Genomic DNA, 19,970 nt, shown 5'->3' with positions numbered 1-19,970 from the left:
ATCTTAGGAAGAAGGTAGAAAGCACAAGGATGTGCTTTAGAATATATAATAACGATTTTTATGTAGAAAAATCAGAAAAAACAAACACAACTTTCCCTTATATCCATCATGGCCTCTCCATCCATATTACCTTCTACATCTTTGATCTTACTTATACTATCCATGTCATATATCCATCCTATCCAAACCTGTCCCTTGATCTTGATATAAAACAAGAACACAAAATGCAATACGCGTTCTGAAAATACTCTTGACATGTCCATTCGTGTGGACCATATCCCATTTTGTGCACCATGGCATCACTATATCTTGTCATTTCCAATCCCTTAGTTTGAAGAAAAGCTAATGTTATCCCATCATTTGACAATCCTTGAAAATCAAAAGCACAACTTTGATGCCATTAGAAGCTACTATCATCTTTCCTCTATCCATTTTCATTCCACTAATTTCGTCATGACATTCATAATGCCCATGCCTTGCTAAATATTGGGGGTCAATAAATATATCTTGCTCGAGCATTTGTGCCTTGAAAAAGACCAAAAACATTATAAAGTGCTTTTGAAAAAAAAAGAACATCATGAATTTTTTTTTTTACAAAAACATTGTAAAATGTGCTGATTTAAAAAATATATTCATAAAATCTGCTAAAGAAGACCGAAAACATTCATAAATCGTCCCAAAAAAATCACAAAAAAATCAAATAACCTAAAAACCCTAGAAATTGATAAGTAGTCAAAATTCTAAAACAATCGTTTTGTTTCATCAATAAATTTTTCTCTGCAAAAGGTAAAATTAAAGAAGTCAGATGAAAATGAGCAAGACACTGCGCTTAGGAAATCACACAACAATAGACAACCTCTTAATCCAGTCAACAATCAATTCAATCAACTTGTCCTATTTATCAAACCTTAGTCAAGCCTTGTTAACCTATCATTTGTCTTATATAGGGTTTGGTTACTTAAAATCAAACTGTATATGTGCTAGATGGGGTACTTCATTCTTGAAACCATACACCATCATTCAACTTTGGAAACTAGATTAGAATGATTGTTGACTTACTTGGTCCAGTGAGTCTTATCTTTCATTTATTCATTGGAGGTCATGTTTCTATGATACTCAAGGATATACACGTAACACAAGTGATGAGGGATGATTCATGGTCTTTTGTTTGTGGGATGTTCATGAAATTTTGGGGGAAGTATGTCTTTGTTGACACATTCACTTTGTGATTGTCACACATACCTCGATCTTTAACATACAATGTTTTAGGCTGGATGAAAACATTCCTCATGTCCAATGTGTTTGTTTTATGGAATGGGATAGCTTTATTGCCCTGGGCTTTTGTGCCATGGTGGATATATCTATTTGCCACATAAAAGCTCTATAAGGATAAAATGCACTTATGAAAGCAAGACATCACCACTACTAACTATCATTCGTTTTCCTACAAATTTCTTCTTTCATCTAACTTTTCTTTCATTAGTCCTAATAATTTGTTTCAAAAAATGGGCCATGCGGCAGAAAATTTCACCCAGTTTTTTGAGGGGTGACGCTAATAACCTGTTATCATTGAGGCATGATTTTTAATTTTTCTTTAAAATAACGCTCTAAATTGCATGTCTCAAAGAGGGGCAAAAATTAGACACTAAAAATTTGTTTCCACCTGCTGCTACACTTTTTACTAATTATTCCTCTTTGAAAATTGGTTGTTCTTTATCATTCATTGATGTTATGCCCTTTCATTGATTATATAATTAATTATTAATTACATCTTTTGATTCAATCATTCCTTATCAATTTGGTTGATTGCTTTTTCATTGGTCCAACTAAATTATTTTGTCAATTATTTGATCATTATGGCTTTCTAACATTAATTTATCCTGGGGCTAATAATTATTTAATTATTTCACACTTCATCCTGATGTCCCTCCTATTTTTTATTTATCTCCTTTCTTCAACTCGCACAATTAAATAAATTATTTTATTTTATTTTTTAATTTCTTAACATTTGACACTCTATTTTGAACTCTACATCACTTTCTTTTCAAAACCTCTCCACTTCTCATTCACCTTCTCTCCACCGTTCACTCAACCTTTCTCCACTTAACTCCCCTAAACATTCATTTCCCTCTTTGCTTGCAAATGTAATTTTTCTATTTGCCTCCACTTAACCAACCCTTTCAAATGATTGGAGCTTTTGATAGTCAATCATTTTTGTACAATTGATTCCAAAAATCTATAAATTGAGGCCATAATCCTCATTGTCGACAAATCAGGTTCCTTCGATTATGCTGACTATCATCGTATCATAATAATTTGTTGCATCAGTGCGAACTTGCAATTTAAGAGCAACATCAAATTAGAGGAAAAGGAACAACAGTGAAATGATGTCAAGGAGATGTGTGGATTTTGAGTTCGTTTAATTTTTTTATGCATTTCATTTTGATAATTTCATTGTTTAGATTAGGTTTATATTGTATGTAATGGATTTCATGTTTGGCTTTCCATTCCATGCTGATTTCTTCCTAATTTCCAGTGGACTGATTTAACTTTTTTATTCTATTTATTCAATTAATTTTTTGTCTTATAATCAATTTATGGAAAGCATAGACTCTAGTAAACACATGGAATTGACTAGTAATGAAAATCTTATAATTAAAACCGGTAAAATATAAATAGGAGATAAATACTGTGATTGATAAAAGCTACCTATTTGATATGTTTGTTTGGTTGCATATTTGATGTGTTTATATCTTGTAAGTCTTCAATTTAGCAAGAACTGTTGATTCATTTTGATTTGTTTTTTAATATAAAATCAGCAAGTAAATTAGAGACGTGTAGCTATTTTTATCATTTAATTTTAATATTATAAAAATGTATTTCTATCATTCGTGTTCAATTACAAATTTTTCCTTGAGCAAGTTTTTTATGAATTATCTTGATTTAATTCACTGGAAAATAATGCCCTCCTTTGTCTTTGCCTTCTGGAGAGAGCAACGACCACATATACTTTTAGCGTTAGTGAATATGATGGTTAGCAATGTTGACATTGGTATAGATTCACATTAACACGAATTTGATGTGACTGAGAGATATGCAAAAGAGCTATTTTAATTCCCAAAGCAGGTTTGAAACCATAGGGATTGACACATTTGGTCATCAGGATTCCAGTCCATGATTTGAGATGCTATGCAATCTTAAGATGGCTTTGTGTTATTTATTTCATTTCAATTAGTTATTTATTTAGATTGGCTTATGTCCGTGGGGTTTTTGGGATGGGAAATGTCCCGGAGATGGGGACTGAAAGCCTAGTCTCCACCCCTTTTTGGGAGATAGTCCCTATGATGTCTCCCCACTGTGGGGGGCATTTTCTTTGGATGTTTTGGGGACTTTGTGCATATGGTTTGCCATCCTCAATACAACTGTGAAATTGCGGGAACTTCAGGATGTTCCCTACATTCATCAATTTAAGCCTGCACAAATTTCCTCCTGTTCTCATTTTTGCATGCAGCATTCCTTATCATTTTCCTATTAAACATGTCTGCTTGGATGTCTATAAATTCTCCTATAGCTTGGAGCATAGTTGAGTACATGGTGACTAGATTCTGCAATTGGCTAAGAATGGACTGTATAGTTGGGGTGTATTTCCAGGGGGTCAGGTCTATCTTATAAATTTTAAGCAAGTTTTAGTTTAATAGTGCATTTATATATATTGTTTTGTCACTATGGTTATAAATTCGATACATCATAGAAAGTAAGAAGATATTTTTGCTGAAACTTGGGTTGCCAACAATTTGGGACATGTCAGGCATAGAAGTAAATCAATATAGTAAAAATCCAACATCATGGTCTGCCAATCTATTTGATTCAGATGACAGCCTGCCAAACAGTGTAACTGAAGAATCCCAAATCTTTCTACCAGGTTTACAGAACTCACAAGACTATGGAGGCTGGATGTGCAAGTTTAGATTTTTCTGGCTCTGATTTCAATCAAGGGTGCTTTGACTTTGCAGTAGAACTGTGAGTAGCATCAATTTTCTAGTTGTTGACATGTAATCTGCTTCTACAAAATTTATCAAAGTTTTAAATATAAATATTTATAACATCATTTTATTAGCTTCTCCAAATGTCCCCTAAATGTTGTCTCTGTGTCCCAAAAACTTATATAAACACTGTTTAAATCCAACAGAAATAAAAATATCTCACTAATATTCCGCTAAGAAAGTTCTAGTTGCTTATCAAATGCTTTGGGTAGGAGTATCGACATCGAATAAACAAATGGAAGAATTTAGTAACATCCACATGCCAAAGCGGCCGATGGGACTCCCTTAAATAGCATGGATTCCTAATAGGGTGCCAGAAGTTTAGACCATTTCAGTCTTCTTCTTTAAGTCTGCTCTACAACAGTGAATTTTGATCACTAAGTTTGTTATCCTGTCTAGCTGTGTTTCTACAAATATAGTACCTAAACTGTCCACTTCTAAAACATCCTCATAGCTGGATTGGATGTTGTTGTATGCTGGGCACTCCATTATAAAATATCGCTCTATCTCTACCACTTCCATATTGCAAAATAGACATTCTTCCTACCTGTTTCTTATCTCAAATGATAAGAATTTGTTCTAAGCTACACTATAAGCATTTTTGCTCTCAATTTAATATTTGTTCCTATGTATTACAAGTGGGTCAGGCCTATGTTATAAATCTTAAGCAAGTTTTCATTTAATAGTGCATTTATACATATTTTTTAGTCACAATGGTTATAAATTTGATACATCATAGAAAGTAAGAAGATATTTTTGCTGAAACTTGTGTTGGCAACAATTTGAGACATGGCAGGTGTAGAAGTAAATCAATATAGTAAAAATCCAATATTATATTCTGCCAATCTATTTGATTCAGATGACAGCCTGCCAAACAATGAAACAGAAGAATCCCAAATCTTTCTATCAGGTTTACAGAACACGCAAGACTATAATAAAGGCTGGATGTGCTAGTGTGCATTTTCCTGGCTCTGATTTCAATCAAGGATGCTTTGATTTTGCAGTAGAACTGGGGGTAGCATCATTTTTCTAGTAGTTGACATGTAATCTGCTTTTACAAAATTTAGTAAAGTTTTACTTATAAATATTTATTATATTATTTTATTAGCTTTTCTAAATGTCCCCAAAATGTTGTGTCTGTGTCCCAAAAACTTATATAAACACTGTATAAATCCAACACGAATAAAAATATCTCACTAATATTCCACTAGGAGAGCTCTAGTTGCTTATCAAGTGCATTGGGTAGGAGTATTGACATTGAGTGAATGAATGGAAGATTTTAATAATGTCGGCATGCCAGAGCAGCCTATGGGACTCCCTAAAATAGCATGGATTCCAAAATAGGGTGCGAGGAGTTTAGAACATTTCAACTTTGTTCTTTAAGTCTGTTCTTTAACAGTGAATTTTGATCGCCAAGTTTGTTATCCTGTCTACCAGTGTTTCTTCAAATATTGTACCCAAACTGCCCACTTCTAAAATATCCTCATAGCTGGATTGGATGTTGTTGTATGCTGGGCACTCCATGATAAAGTATAGCTTTGTGTCTACCACTCCTATATTGCAAAATAGACATATTCTCTCCTCCCTTTCTTCCTCAGGTGTAATCCATCTACCTGTTTCTCCTCTCAAATGATAAGAATTTGTTTTAAGCTGGCTCTCCATTTAATATTTGTTCCTATGTGTGCTTTTCTTCATGATCTCTTGTGGGGTTATAGTTCTCTTATTTGCATCTATTTTGTTTTGACCATATGATACTCCTAAATTTTTCTCTCACAAACTTATTTTATTTTTTCATTGTTATCTAGACATTGGTGCATATTAACTAAAGTCGCATAGATACAGATACGGATACAAATACAGATACGGTATTGAGTACAGATATGGCCATTTTTTAAGACCACCAATATGGATACGGCAGGACACAACATTAATAAATAACACATACACATCTATTTAAAATAGTTTTAAGATATTATAGGAGATTTTCATTACTTCAAAAGCAATATTGACACATAAATATTTACAAGTTAATTTAACACTTCACAATATGTAAACATTGTAGAGTTGCATTAGAAGATAACCCCAAAAATGGGTTGCTGAAATAGGAAAAACATTTTATTTGTCTTTCTCATTTGGTGCAGGTTTTGTTTAAACCATATTATTTTCAATTGCTTTAATAAAGTTTTTTTGAAATCAAAATTGGGAAGATTTACATGAAATCTTTTAAAAAATCATATCCCTTAGTATTTGGCATTGTTGGAAAATCAAGTTTTTTAGGCAGACATGGGCACAATATTTTGACGTGTATCCGGGCAGTATTGGATTCATTTCCAAATTGGATACGGGGATACAAGTGCCCAAGTAGGGACAGCGGAGTTTCTGGTAACTCTGATATTAATATTCTTATTTTCATCCATTCAACATTGTTTCATCCGTGCATTCTTTCTTCTGTCTAGTCTTTCGTTCATGATCAATTGAGGCCAATGACAATTTTCCACACCTTGAGTTTTATTAGATAGCTTAACAACCAAACCATTTGCAAACCGTTTAAAGGAAATATGCCTATATCTGCCAATAGGATCTCACAGGGGACATTGACATTAATTTTGGGACTGCTGATTATTAAATGTTTTTATATTCTCTCTACTTGCCTCCATTTCTGATCTGACATGTTGCTGTTCCAAATCTCACAGCAGTATAGGGTCACCAGGGTAACCAACAAAACAAAAAACATCTTGATTTTCTAATCTGATAAATCTGCATTTCTTCATCTATTTTGTAAGGAATATAGTACTTTCCAGCCTCCCTGGATTCTTTTTGCTTTACATTTTTCTCTACTGAGTTTGTTGTGGAAGTCGATCCCAAGGTGCTTATAGTTGATTTGGATATAAGGTAGTGTATGCACTAAAGACTTTATTGACTATGACTAGAAAAACTTGAACTACTTATCAGCAATGTGTTGGGTAGAAATATTAGGATACTTGAGTGTAAGTATCAAAAGAATTGCAAATTTAGGACATTGCGGTGCAAGTTGATCTATAAATAACATATATATTTATAGCTAACTGACCAACACGAACCATATCTCAAGTGAAAACAACTTGGTTTATTATGTGTATTTTCCATATAGTATTTGCACCAAATTTAGCTCATTTTATGATATATATATATATATATATGTTTAAAACTTAATAGTGACCTGTATCAGCAATTATATCAGCAATTATAACTTGTTTTTATCTCTTATTGTTGTAAGAAATTCTTTGAACAGTCCAACTTGGTAGAAGTAGCTCTTGAATGGTAATTTTTATTCTGATAAGTCTATTTGGTGCAGGCTTCGTGTGATGGGAGGTTTATGTATGCTCCATATTATGTTTCTCCACATGTATATCCAGGTGTAAATTTTCCAGGTCAGTTTATGGGACAGAATGTGATGTCTTCCAGCAACGGTGCTGCAACAGAGTCTGATAAGTCAACGAAATGTGATCAGCCTAGAAGCACACAACAGTCATCTCACAGTAGTCCAAGAGACCATAAAGTTAAATGCAATCAAAATTCTTTTTCATCACATATGAATCATGATGAAGATTTGACTTTGCAAGCATCCGAAAAATTGAAAAATGGTGATGTAAAAGATGGCATGACACAAGGTAGTTCGCATCTGCTAAGAAAGGGACAAAAGAATAGCAATCCTATCATCCGATGCATTTCTGAAAATTTGAGAGCACTTCCACTGCAAGTAGACAGTAGATTGAAGAATCCAGTTCACCAAAGTTTAAGTTCTGTGATACATAATGATGAAACAGGACCTAGAGAGAGAGAACCTGAGTTGTGCAAGGACAGTAGTCAGTCCCCTTTTGGTGATTCATATTGTGCTGACGATGTAGTGCATTTGGATAAGCATCCAAGGGGAGCAGCTGGATCTACTAGAGTGGAGTATGAAGATAATTTTAAAAGCAAAAAGGATAGCAGATTAGACAATAATGTAAATTCACAAGGGATTAGCCGCCGCTCTTCCATAAGAGAATCCCAAGCCTATGCACAACAAAGCCACAGGGCTAAAGAACCTTTGAGAGCTACTTCAGCTTGTGCAGAATCCGAGAATTCAGTGGAAGTTCTCTCTAGAGAATTAGATAAAGACATAAATGACTGTCAAAAAGAGGGTCAAGGCAATCAAAAAGAAATCTTAAGAGATCAAGGTGATTCATCTGATCACAATTCTGATTCATCAATGGTAGATTCGCTCCATGCCTTCGAGATAACTCCCAAGAGTGTTATTTCAGCAATTGGGCAGAAAGAGTTCTGGAGAGTGCGGAAAGCAATTCTAAGGTATTTTGCATTGAATCATGGTACTTACAATTAAGCTTTTAATTTGCATAGCGATGATTGATCATCAAGCCTTCCATTTTATTAAAAAATCTTATTTGTTCTAATATAACCACTTCTGATTTGGACAGAGTTTTGTTTATGGATATGATATGTATCTCAGCTTGATCTTGTATTATTTCATTTCAGGCTAAGCTTGACTCTCTATCAAGGGTTAATCACATCCTAAGTTTATTTGATTGTGGTGTGTGTATATAGAGGCTTACACTACAAACGTTTCTTTTTAGGCATGTTGATGCATGCATTATCTGTGTGGTAGCTCTTTGGTTGCCTTGATTTTAAAGTTATACCATCAATAATCAATTAAATTTGTATTTTTATATGCTAGAATGGTACATGGAATGGCTTGCTATGTTTATATATATATATTAAATCGATATCGGGCCGAAGCCAAGATTAGTTATTATTGTTTTGTTTGGATTAATTACTATTATTTGCTAAGCTTGCGTAGACTTGAACCCAAGACCTCCCAGATGAGAAGCTCACAACTTACCATTGTGCTACAGGCGTAGAGTTGTAAAACTATATGATATACACATCCTAGAAAACTAAGTGAAGTATAGTTTATATCAAGGCCTTTTATAAGTAATGACATCTGTACAATTAGAACAGCATCATGTAAGATGTGGACAAAGACGAAATTTTTGAAGAAAGAAAACTAATTTTCGACTCCACGCAGTGTGGGACTTTTAGGTGTGCTTCTGAGCTGTTTTTATAAATCTGTTTAGATATGTATTTACTAATTTTTGATGGCTAGAATTGTGTAATTGATTTTGATTATATTTTAAAGGCAAAACCTTTGTCTGTCCTATATATGTCTTTTGCTGTGCATGGTGTTTTTGCTCAACTTTTTTGTTGTTTTCTACATTTGGAAACTCTTCCATTTCTTTTTATGCTTCCATCTGTGTTTGTTCCCACGTAAAGGAACTTCCACTTTGTGCATACATTAATGTGCCTACGAATATTGAGAGCCTTTGCTCTCGTTGTGAGTGATTGTAGATTCATGCATTATAGCATATTCTATTGACGATTGTTTATATAGATTCCATTGTTATCTGCCTATTTTTGGTACCCTATTAGTGTATATGCTGTTATCCTTTTACTTCAAATAGTTGTACTTTTTTTGGTAGGGTATGAAAAGAATTTTTTAGATTTGATTATTTTTCTTACTTCCTATTCTACCATGGGTTCCAGGCTCATGAACTTGGAGTATACTTGTTTGAAGAGAACTTTTTCTTCAAGAAAGAGGTCAGTGAAGGTTTGAAAGCAAACAAGTTTTCAGGGTTTCTATCGTTTTCCCTGGAATGGAGATGATCTAGGTGGTGAGACAACAACAAAAAATGTGACCTCATAGGGGCCTATTTCTTTTGATGGTCATCCAGATGTACACACATTCCTAGAGATGTTCTTCGACTGTCTTGTGGATTGAAGATGTCTCTTGATGTTTAAAAGAAGACCCCTACAAAGTAAAAAACAAAAACTCTAACCCAGTGCATGCTCTTTTTCTGTCACCGAAGAAAAGGGAGAGGAGTGTTAATCAGAGCGCAACTATGCAAGAATTGAGAATATTATTTGTGCCTTGACAATCTCTAGAACTCTTGCAAACTTCTCCACAACATATATGCATAATATTCTGCCCATAATTTCATGAACAGTCACCATAGTAATTTATTCTTACAATTTCTAGATTTATTTATCAAAATTTCTTTTACTAAATTGCTGAATGTACACTATATAATGTTATTTTAGTTTTTCAAGAAGGGGTTTATGCTTTGGTCTGGAGCTATGAACCAATGAGGCCACAAAAGGGGGACCTCATTCCCAATGGGATTTGAACCTTGACAGCAACAACACAACAATTTAACCATCACAATGACACTCTCAACTTGCACTATATATATTATGAATGAGAACAACTTATTGCTTGCCTTGAGACTATCTCTTGATAGCCATACTTGTGGAAGAACAATATGCATGACTATGAAAGATTGACACCATTTTGCATGCATGCTAATTGATCAATTCCAAATTGCTTCAAAATCAATTCTATATAGTAAGCAAGATATATATATATATATATATATATATATTCTACGCTCCTCATATGTGTATCTATATAAAAGCTAAAGTTACAGACTAGGTTGAAAATATATGTATGATAATCATTTTTAGACTTGTGTACTCAAAATAATATGATTATAGGACCTATCTCAACATTACATTATCATAGACGATATAAAAAATATACCACAGCTTTCTGATAGACTGAGGTTACGATAATACTGCCTATAACACCAAGGTAACAACAAACTCTACCCCAAGGCCAACTTATCTCAAGGTCCTATTTATGTGTGTTTAATGACCCACCGAACTGGAGAACAAAATACTGAGGTACCTTATCCTCTCTTGAACAAAAGTATGCTAAGATTGCAAGAAGATCATACGGTGACTCCAAGGTTACCTCAATGTTAGGTCTTGATTGTGGATAAGCTCGGTGGTTCATGTGATTTGCTAATGATCACAAGAGGCCTCACTTATATTTGCTCAGATTCCCTTCAAATTATACTGAATGTGGGAGGTACCAAAAGGTTTTGCAATGAGGTACTTTTTCGGATGTGGAAATGAAATAGGATAGGGTTTAGAAATTCTGTTCTAATATCGTAAGGTTAGTGACAACAATGGATGGTACTCTAGTGGGCAGATTCCTTTATTATCAAGCTCCGCTTGCCAAGATATGCTACTACACGTGAACTAGTGCAATCTTTAAGGGTTTATGCAATTAGTTTTTATGCCATCACATACACCATTATAGAGAACAATGCATATGAATGATAGAAGTTAAGCATACACATGAAAGGGGTCTAGGTTAACTTTGCACAATGATTTAGAATCACTAAAACGTTATAAGTATGAATCAAAGGAATTCATCAAAACACCATCATCTTCTCCATCGGAATTACCACACTTTATCTAAACCAAACTTAATTTAAATGAGGGAATTAAGAGAACAAACAAGCACTAAAACGCATATAGTATTCACCAAACTTCAATGAAAAACTTTATTGTCTCAGTAGCTCATAGCAACAATCTCAAAAATCGTCCCTTTACAAAGAGAAGTGAGGCCTTTATATAGAGTCTAGATTACAATGGGTGGCCCAGATGGAAATAGTAATTGATGGCCTAAATTGTGCCACATCAGCCCTAATTAAGGTTAGGGAAAAGAAAAGAAATCTACATTAATGGAAGATGGAATCCACTATTATAATGGGTAATAAATGCCCACTACGCATGCTCGCTCAGGAAGAGTGGGGTGCAATAAATGACAACTAAGCACACACCCACTATGCATTAAATGCATCTATTCTTGAGATGTCTTGAGTGGTGTGCATGGTATTTGAGAAGATGGAGATTTTCAAAATCATGCATCTCGAAAATGTTGAGCTAAAAGAACTCTCCCAACTTGCCTTTCTAGTTGTCGCCGTTATTTCATTTTCTACCAATCTTTGTGACAAGGATGTAACTGTACTGGAGATCCCTTGCTTGATGTTGTCAACTACCTTTCTCCATTGAGCAGATTCCTTGGCCGTGATCACTGCACTGTACCATCGAAGGAAGTCATAGACATCCCCATCTTTGATAACTCCATCGATCAATGCCTGCTTGTGGGTCTCCATCAGATTTTGTATATCAAAGATCACTTCATCCAGGTAAATGTGTTCATCGACCCATGATTCATCCATGCATTAGATCCTAGAAAGTATAGCTAACACCCTACGATGAACTTGCACCAATTCTTTTGCATGTTTGAAGGTTTCTTTTTGAATTCGCAAACCTTTGCACCTTGGCAGTTTTCTTTATCCTATGAATATCATCTAGTGCTTCCGCTGAGACACCTTCAGGTGGAACAAAAGATGAGTCTTCCTCTCTCATTGGACGAGGCAAGTTGTTTATGAATTGACACAATGACACAAGGACTTGATTTCACATTTTGCTTTTGGTACCCTTTTTGCAGCAGCTTCATCATTTCTTTTGAAACCTGAGTGGAATCATCAAAGTCCTCTATTATTTGTTCATAGGAGGCATGGCTAAGATTAATTTTAGTGACATGGTACTCATTTTGAATTATCTAATCCTTGGTCTAATCGACTGTAGGAGTTGCAATTTGCAAAATCCTAGATCCTAATTTTCCCCTTACAACTTCAATGAACCTTTTAGCTTTCCCCTTTTCTTTAGATTGGTTGACTTGGTCCAACATTTCTTGTAATTTAACTACTAAGCCAACCTCTTTTTCTTGACTTTTATGAATCCGCTGCTTTAACCATTCTGGAATGGGTATATTCTGATCTCCTTGTATCATTAGTTGATCTTTCCCTTGGACCCTTCGAATGTTGATTTTTCTTCGCCCCTTGGACTATCCATTGTTACTCTAGGAGATACAACCTCTATGGATGGTGTCTTTGTTGCTGCTGCAAGAATTTCTTCCTCTTCTCGATTAGCCTCAACTTCCATCATTTCTCGTTCCAATATTGCAGCAAGACTTTCCTCTATAGCCATATCCTGATCTTTACTTTTTCCCTGTGCAAATTTCTCATATGCTTTTAGACTCAATCTATCATGTATTGGCCTTCTCCATTTCTTGTCTTTCAAAAGTTTCTATCTCTTGTACACTAGGAGTGTGATTCGATGAAGACATTTATGGACCTTTTGCTTCTTCTGTTGAGGTTCCTGAATGTCTAGCCTAATCCTTAGCTGTCTTTCTTCAATTACCTCTTTGCCTTTCTTGTGCTTTGCACTTCCTCATGTAGTTTCTCCTTCTTCAACACTTCCTTGAGATATTATCATTGGTCGTTCATCTCTAAGTGGTTGATCACCCATGATCGATTTGTGAAACCATTCTCGGGCACAACTAGTTTATTGAGTTCATGAGCAATCCACCGCTTTGTAAAATCCAAGACTGGCTTAGATAATATGTTAAGATTTGTGATCTCTTTCCTTTGCCACTCACATGGATGAGCTGCCCTTTTTAGATTGAATCCCTTTTGCAGTACATTTAGGTCTTACTCCATTTGATCAGATACTTGGAATATGTTGCATGTCTTGATTATGTTGAGAAGCAATCTTGAATACATATGTGGGAAGCATCTACTCATTAGGGAAATCGTAGACTTCAAACGCCCTTTAGAAGAATATTAACATGTCACAAAATGCATGCATTCTTAGCAAAAGTTGCCACTCTAGAATGAATGGGGCGTTTTAAGCCAAAACATGTTTGTTGGAAGTCAAAACATGTTTGGAAATGTATGCATTTCCTTAGAAATTTGTCACTCCTCTCATTATAAGGGAAAATGCATTATTGGGAAGCAAAGGCATGTATTTTGACACATGCAAAACCACCAACAATCACCACTTAGTATATTGTCTTTAAGACTTAGTAGAGAATGTGTTTCAAAAAGTCGTTAATAAATTTTCAAAGCATATGTAATAGGGTAGAAAATCACCACCCTTGAGACTTTAACCTATGAGCAAGTTCATAACGCACTTTAAGATGCATTGACACATTTTAAAAGACGTGCTTTTAAGCAAAAAATCGCCACTTTGATTTAGTGGTAATTTAAGTCAAAAAAAGACATTTTCATAGGCATTTTTCATGTGTTTTAAACATATGCAATTAGGCTAAAAATCACCACCTATGTCTTGGGCTTGATGAAGATAAGTTATTAAACATCATACATATGCAATTTGTTAGAAATCACCACCTATGTCTTTTGAAGAGCTTTTGCGTATTGTAAAAATATGCAAGTTGATTTCAAAAGACCACTAAGTCTTATATGCAATGAGTCTTATAAACTCCATTTGAATGCATGAATATAATTAAAATAAACTATATATGCAACAACATATGTAAATGAGTTAGATTTTATCTAAATTGCTGATTCGGGTTTTGGGTTTGGGTTCGTGGGTTCTGGCAATTTTTTATTTCCCACTTGGGTTCGTGGGTGGGTTCATGAGTGTGTGTGTGTATATATATATAGCAAAAAAAAGAGAAACTTGCATAGTTGTAAAACTAACTTTCTAAGTCATTTCATAATATGAATATATCAATGTTACTTGATTATTGATCAATGCCAAATATCAAAGATAAACATTGAATACTCACTCATTAATCTATGTTGATGTTGTAAATAAAATCATACATTGAATTACTAAAATGCAAAATGAAATTTTAAAACATAGACTACTTCATCAAATTGACAGATAATAATTTAATAAAGTTTGAAACATGGTGATAATTGAGTCAATGACAAATGTCTAATAGTTTATCAATGATCATAGACTCCTACTATTAAAGATGCAAATGCCCTTCAAGGGTCAAATGGGTCATCAAAACACGAGGGATCAATGGCTTCATCCTCATCTATATCATTTTCCTCATCATTGGAACCCAAATCAGTTCAACTAGCCCTAGATGTAGCCACATCCTCCTCGTCATCTTCAACATCTAGCAAGGCAATTCTAGATATATTGTGACGGTCATATCCAAGTCAGAAGTCTTGAGTAATACGTCCCACAACTTCTCTGGCCCTTTCTTATATCTTGGATCATTGCGTTACAGGAGGTGCCAGTTGTTGTGAATAAATACCAAGTTCTCTACTTTCTTCGAACCCAACCAATTACGCTTCACTGAGTGGATAAAGGAGTATGTACTCCAATTCCGCTCAGCAGTAGAAGAGCTCACAACCTAGAGAGACAACCAACACAATTTAAAAAAATTAGAAATTGTAATTTTACAATACAATAGGAATTTAAGAGTGCTAATTCTGCAAGCTAAGTGGTCATATGAAAAGGGAAAAAAAACTTAAATACTTACTTGTGACAAGATCTTAACGGCAAGAGGTTGGAGGTACATGTAACTTTACCCATGTAAGTACCACCATCCAATGAGATCCATTCTACTTGGTCATTGATTGCATCAAGGTCTACATTTTTGCCCGAGACAAAATCTACAAATTCTCTTCTAACAATCGATGCCACATCAGGATCACTAAAGAGCCTGCGAAATGCCCTTTTATACCCATTAGCAACCTCAGGATATTTGTATGGTGCCACTCCACTAGGAATATAAAGTATCTCACCGCTATAATACCTAGGAGAAAGTGTATATGGCAGGAGGTGTAAAAGTGTAGTCATCTTGTTCCAGTGATGTAGAACAATTTTCTTCACTTTATTGTAAAAGGTTTCCTCAGGATCCCGCTCTCTCCTCTGAATGACCTGGGATGTCAAATGATGTACATGTAAGTTATCTTGATGTAATGTTAATAACTTAATTAAAATTAAAAATCAAAATCTCTCAATAAAGAAGGATAAAGTATTGTATAAAAATTTAAACTTACCGATTTCATTCTTTCTAGCATGGAGTCCATGGCATCATATATGTTTCCGAAACAAGGCTCATTAGTATTGGCAAACCGAAGCGTAGACATGATGGGTTCAGTGAGTTCTAATACATATTCCACCCTATTCCAAAAATCATCACTCAAGATCATATCCTTTACTAACCTTTTGGGACAATGCTTCTTTCACCCTCACAAGTCGTCTAAGGACGATTGTGTGTGAAGCAAACCTTGTTTCAGCGACCTATTACCATGTTAATTCAAATTGTAAGTTAATATAATAACACATTTCAAATATCAAATATGTAAACAACACAAACAAGTAAAAAGTTAAAAACATTTTATTCAATTATGTAAGTATGACACAAAATGATAAATGAAACTAAATAAAGTTTAAAATTTACCTTCAATAATTCCAAGCAGGATAAAGTTCTGAAAATTGCTTGTGACATATGTCGGTTTGTCACAAACATTTGGATCTGCCCACCCTCCTCATACACTTTTTTCACCCATTCAATTTGGGTGCCAATTGCTTTCATCACCGAGTTCAAGGAGTGGACGGTGCATGGTGTCCAAAAGATAGGATGATATCGCGCTTCTACCAAAGTACCTGCAGCCTTACAAACTTTAGCATTGTCTGTTATTACTTGGACAACATTGTCAATTCCCATAGACTCTATGGATTCAATTAGAAGCTGGGCAATAAAAATTGCCTCATTTACCTTCCTTTAAAAACATTGCCCCCTTGGGGCAGACAACAATCACATTTATTAATGGACAGTTTTTGCAATCTTTCCATCCATCATAGACAATGCTTAGCCCCATTTGGATCCAATAATCTATAATTGGTTTGAGGAGGTTTTCTACATTCTTTCTCTCATCATGCAATATGGTGGTTCTCAACTTTTCATGTCGAGGGGCTCGGTAACCACGAGGTGCTTCATTTATTGCTTACACCATCTCTCTCTCTCCAATAAGGTGATCTCACTAGATTAATTGGAACACCATTCGTAATGAGGCAATGCCCAACCTTTATGTCAGCAATTTCTCTCAATTCATTTTGAAATGCCTTATCTAATTGGCCTCTCTTGCGGGATGCGGGCGTTTCTGTTTCATCTTCATCCGTAGATGGGGTAGGTAGGAAGGGATGTTGTCTAGTGGTTGTTTGAGAGGGTGTTGTTGTTGTTTTTTGCTTTGATCTATCTTTTTACCCCTTTGACACTAACCTATCAGCTTCTTGTTGGTCTTTTAACATGCTTGCTATTTGAGAAGCCAACAACCCCTTTTTACCTCCCTCTAGGGGTGCTTCACACATGCTAATCCCTTGACCTGTTGGGCCTATGAAATGATGTTTAACCCGGTAATATGAACTTCTATATTGGGTTTGGCAAAAATTGTATTTCCATATATACCCTCCCCCTCCAACACATTGCTCAATTCTTGTTGTATACTTCCACAAAGGAGAACTTTTATCAATTTTAAATCTTTGGGATCCCTCCCCACCCATTGAACTTTGACTATTCATTCTATTATTCTTGCAATCTATAACAAAAATAAAATAAAAAACATTTCAGAACTTATACAAAACTTGATAAAAATTTAGAACAATAAAAAAACTAAAAACAAACTATGAAAGAAGCAAAAGGAAGGATCAAATGCATACCTAGGAACACTCAACAATGATTATTGGAAGGATTTGAGACTTTACAAACAATCTCTTCAATCTTGCAAAATGGCCACACGAAAATGAGAGAGCAAAATGAGAAAGCAAATGAGAGATTAGAGGAATGAAAAGTACCTTATTTCCCTTCCTTTGGGGTTAGAATTTTTTTATTATAAAAATATCATATTTTATTGTTTTTTGGACCACTTTATGGCCCCACAAGCCATGGGTCTACTTGGATTCGCTGGGGTCTGCAGCGAGTCCGGGCAAAATTTTCCAACATCTTTTAAGGGCAAGTGAAGTTCATAGCACTCTCAATTGAACTATCTTGAATGCTCCCCCTTTTTACTCTCCCATACCTATATTGTCAGTTTGTAGATTCACATGATCCTCATCATTGTCATTTTAATTAAACTCATGCTAACACTACAATTATAAAGTTAAAGCACATTGTTTTCTATGAAGTTAAAGCACTAAATTGTGTTGTTGAAAGTTTTTGAATAGTAGGCAACCGAATGCCCAAAGCCAAGTGAAATTGCACCAAACGCAAGGTCAAATGCATTAGTTTATAGTTCAAATGGGCACACACGTGAAGAATTTCCAAAAGAAACACTACACAGAGACCCTACTTGAGCAACTTGAAAGTGTGTTGTTGCATAATGGTCAAAACAAATGTTTCCTAGGCATGCCTATTTTAGAGAAACCAAGAATGTGTAGAATCCAAGGACAAACTAGCAAATAACAAACAAAACTGAATTCATAGAAGAAAACCTAGTCAACCTCCTGCAACTTTCTGAAACTAGAAACTTTGTACTGACCTTCCGATTGCTTTATATCCCCATCTGTGACTGTACTGGGACCTTTCAAATGTTCTGTATCCCCATCTATAATTGTATGAGAACCTCACTGACTTTTCTGGATTAGCAAGCGTCTTAAGGCAAACCATGAGAAACATAAACTTCATGGGTGAAACAAACTTATGGCGTTCTATGATAGATACTAAAAGCTACTTTGTTCTTTGGTGAAAACTTATTTAGTTAGAAATATTATCACTAAACTGGACAATTCATCATTTTCGACTTGCTTAATAAACACCTTCCCTGTGATACACATATGGCCTCCCAAGTAGTCTATTGCAAAACTTCTGAAAGCAAAAAAGTCGAAGTGAATGACTTGTGAGAGTTTAGCTGCATACTTGAAAGTACATTGGCATTGTAAATGAATACCCTTACATTGTTGCAACCAACCCAAAGAGTATGATCTTGGGTGTGTGTTATTGGGTAGACCCAAGCACTTCACTGCATCTTGCAGATATTTTTGGCTGCCATTGCTGACGACGACATGCTGTTCTCATATTTGACCTAGCATTCTGTATGGAAAAAAAACACATTCCTCTGAAGTGTCTTGTCATTAGCACATGTGCTAACACATTGTTGCGCTACATGGGATTTGATGCAGTTTGCCTAATCAGAGATTGTTGCATGCAGCATTCAGCATCACTAAGGGAATTCATATATGGTCATTGGTGATGGCACAATTCTGACCTTGCTGCTTCTTTCTTTCATCCTTGCTTGGAGAAAACAATATTGCTGCTTCTTTCCCAATTTCACTTGGCTTTGGGCATTTGGTTGCCTACTATTCAAAAACTCAACAACACAATTTAGTGCTTTAACTTCATAGAAAAAAATGTGCTTTAACTTTATAATTGTAGTGTTAGCATGAGTTTAATTAAAACGACAATGATGAGGATCATGGGAATCTGCAAACTGACAATATAGGTGTGGGAGAGTAAAAAGGGGGAGCATTCAAAATAGTTCAATTGAGAGTGCTATGAACTTCACTTGCCCTTAAAAGATGCTGGAATTTTTTTCTGAGGGTCCATTCAATAAGATAACCCTTTTACAACAATTTGCAACAGTATTGGAATGGAAAAAAATTGCTAATTAATTGGGAGCAGGCTTATGGCAATCCATTATTATGGTTTTGAATCCTATGGCAGCATTACAAGAGTTTATGGACAAATCCCTCACATCGCAAGTAAAGTTTAGTGGTATGTGGTAGTTTCTTGCTTAAATAGAGAGTAGGGATAGTGAAACCATTTAATGGCCACAGTTTTTGTTACATTGACCATTACTACTACTACTTGACAAATGAGGTTCCTATTTCAAAGCTTGAGGGTAAGATGAGGGCATGGGTTCAACTCCAAATTTGGTTGTGGATATGCTAAATGTGTAGGTCAGTAATGAGGTATATGATGCCATTGACAAAAATTTTCTGGCAATGATATTCAACTCCATGTTGCTTGTCCTCATTTTAAGGAAGCCATACCTAAGGTTGCATGGGTAGGCTTCATATGTGGCAATACAAGAGACAAAATTGAGGACTGCTATCTTGGATAATAACTATTATAATATAAATTTACTTATGGAGAAAATGAGGGCCACATAGGTCTCACATTGGTGCAACATTATCATTTTCATAGTCACA

General features: G+C 35.0%; 1 protein-coding gene across 6 annotated transcripts in view; it reads left to right on the top strand.

Moving 5' to 3' along the window:
• Nucleotides 1-19,970, top strand: part of LOC149579489 (protein EARLY FLOWERING 3-like) — a 61,583-nt gene that overhangs the window by 26,915 nt on the left and 14,698 nt on the right. For 4 of the 6 annotated variants that reach the window (XM_089833111.1, XM_089833126.1, XM_089833120.1 and 1 more), the window contains one exon: nucleotides 7,378-8,372. In XM_089833111.1, the coding sequence (XP_089689237.1) occupies nucleotides 7,378-8,372 (995 nt within the window). Of the gene's footprint in view, nucleotides 1-3,775; nucleotides 4,021-7,377; nucleotides 8,373-19,970 lie in introns of those variants that run through there. The other 2 variants (XM_089833148.1, XM_089833141.1) reach the window with 2 other exon arrangements.

This window comes from Cupressus sempervirens, chromosome 1 (genome assembly GCF_028749045.1).
Source record: "Cupressus sempervirens isolate cs-2001-9-10 chromosome 1, ASM2874904v1, whole genome shotgun sequence".
NCBI classification, from domain to species: Eukaryota; Viridiplantae; Streptophyta; class Pinopsida; order Cupressales; family Cupressaceae; genus Cupressus; species Cupressus sempervirens.
This window is presented reverse-complemented; position numbering and strand designations above follow the sequence as displayed.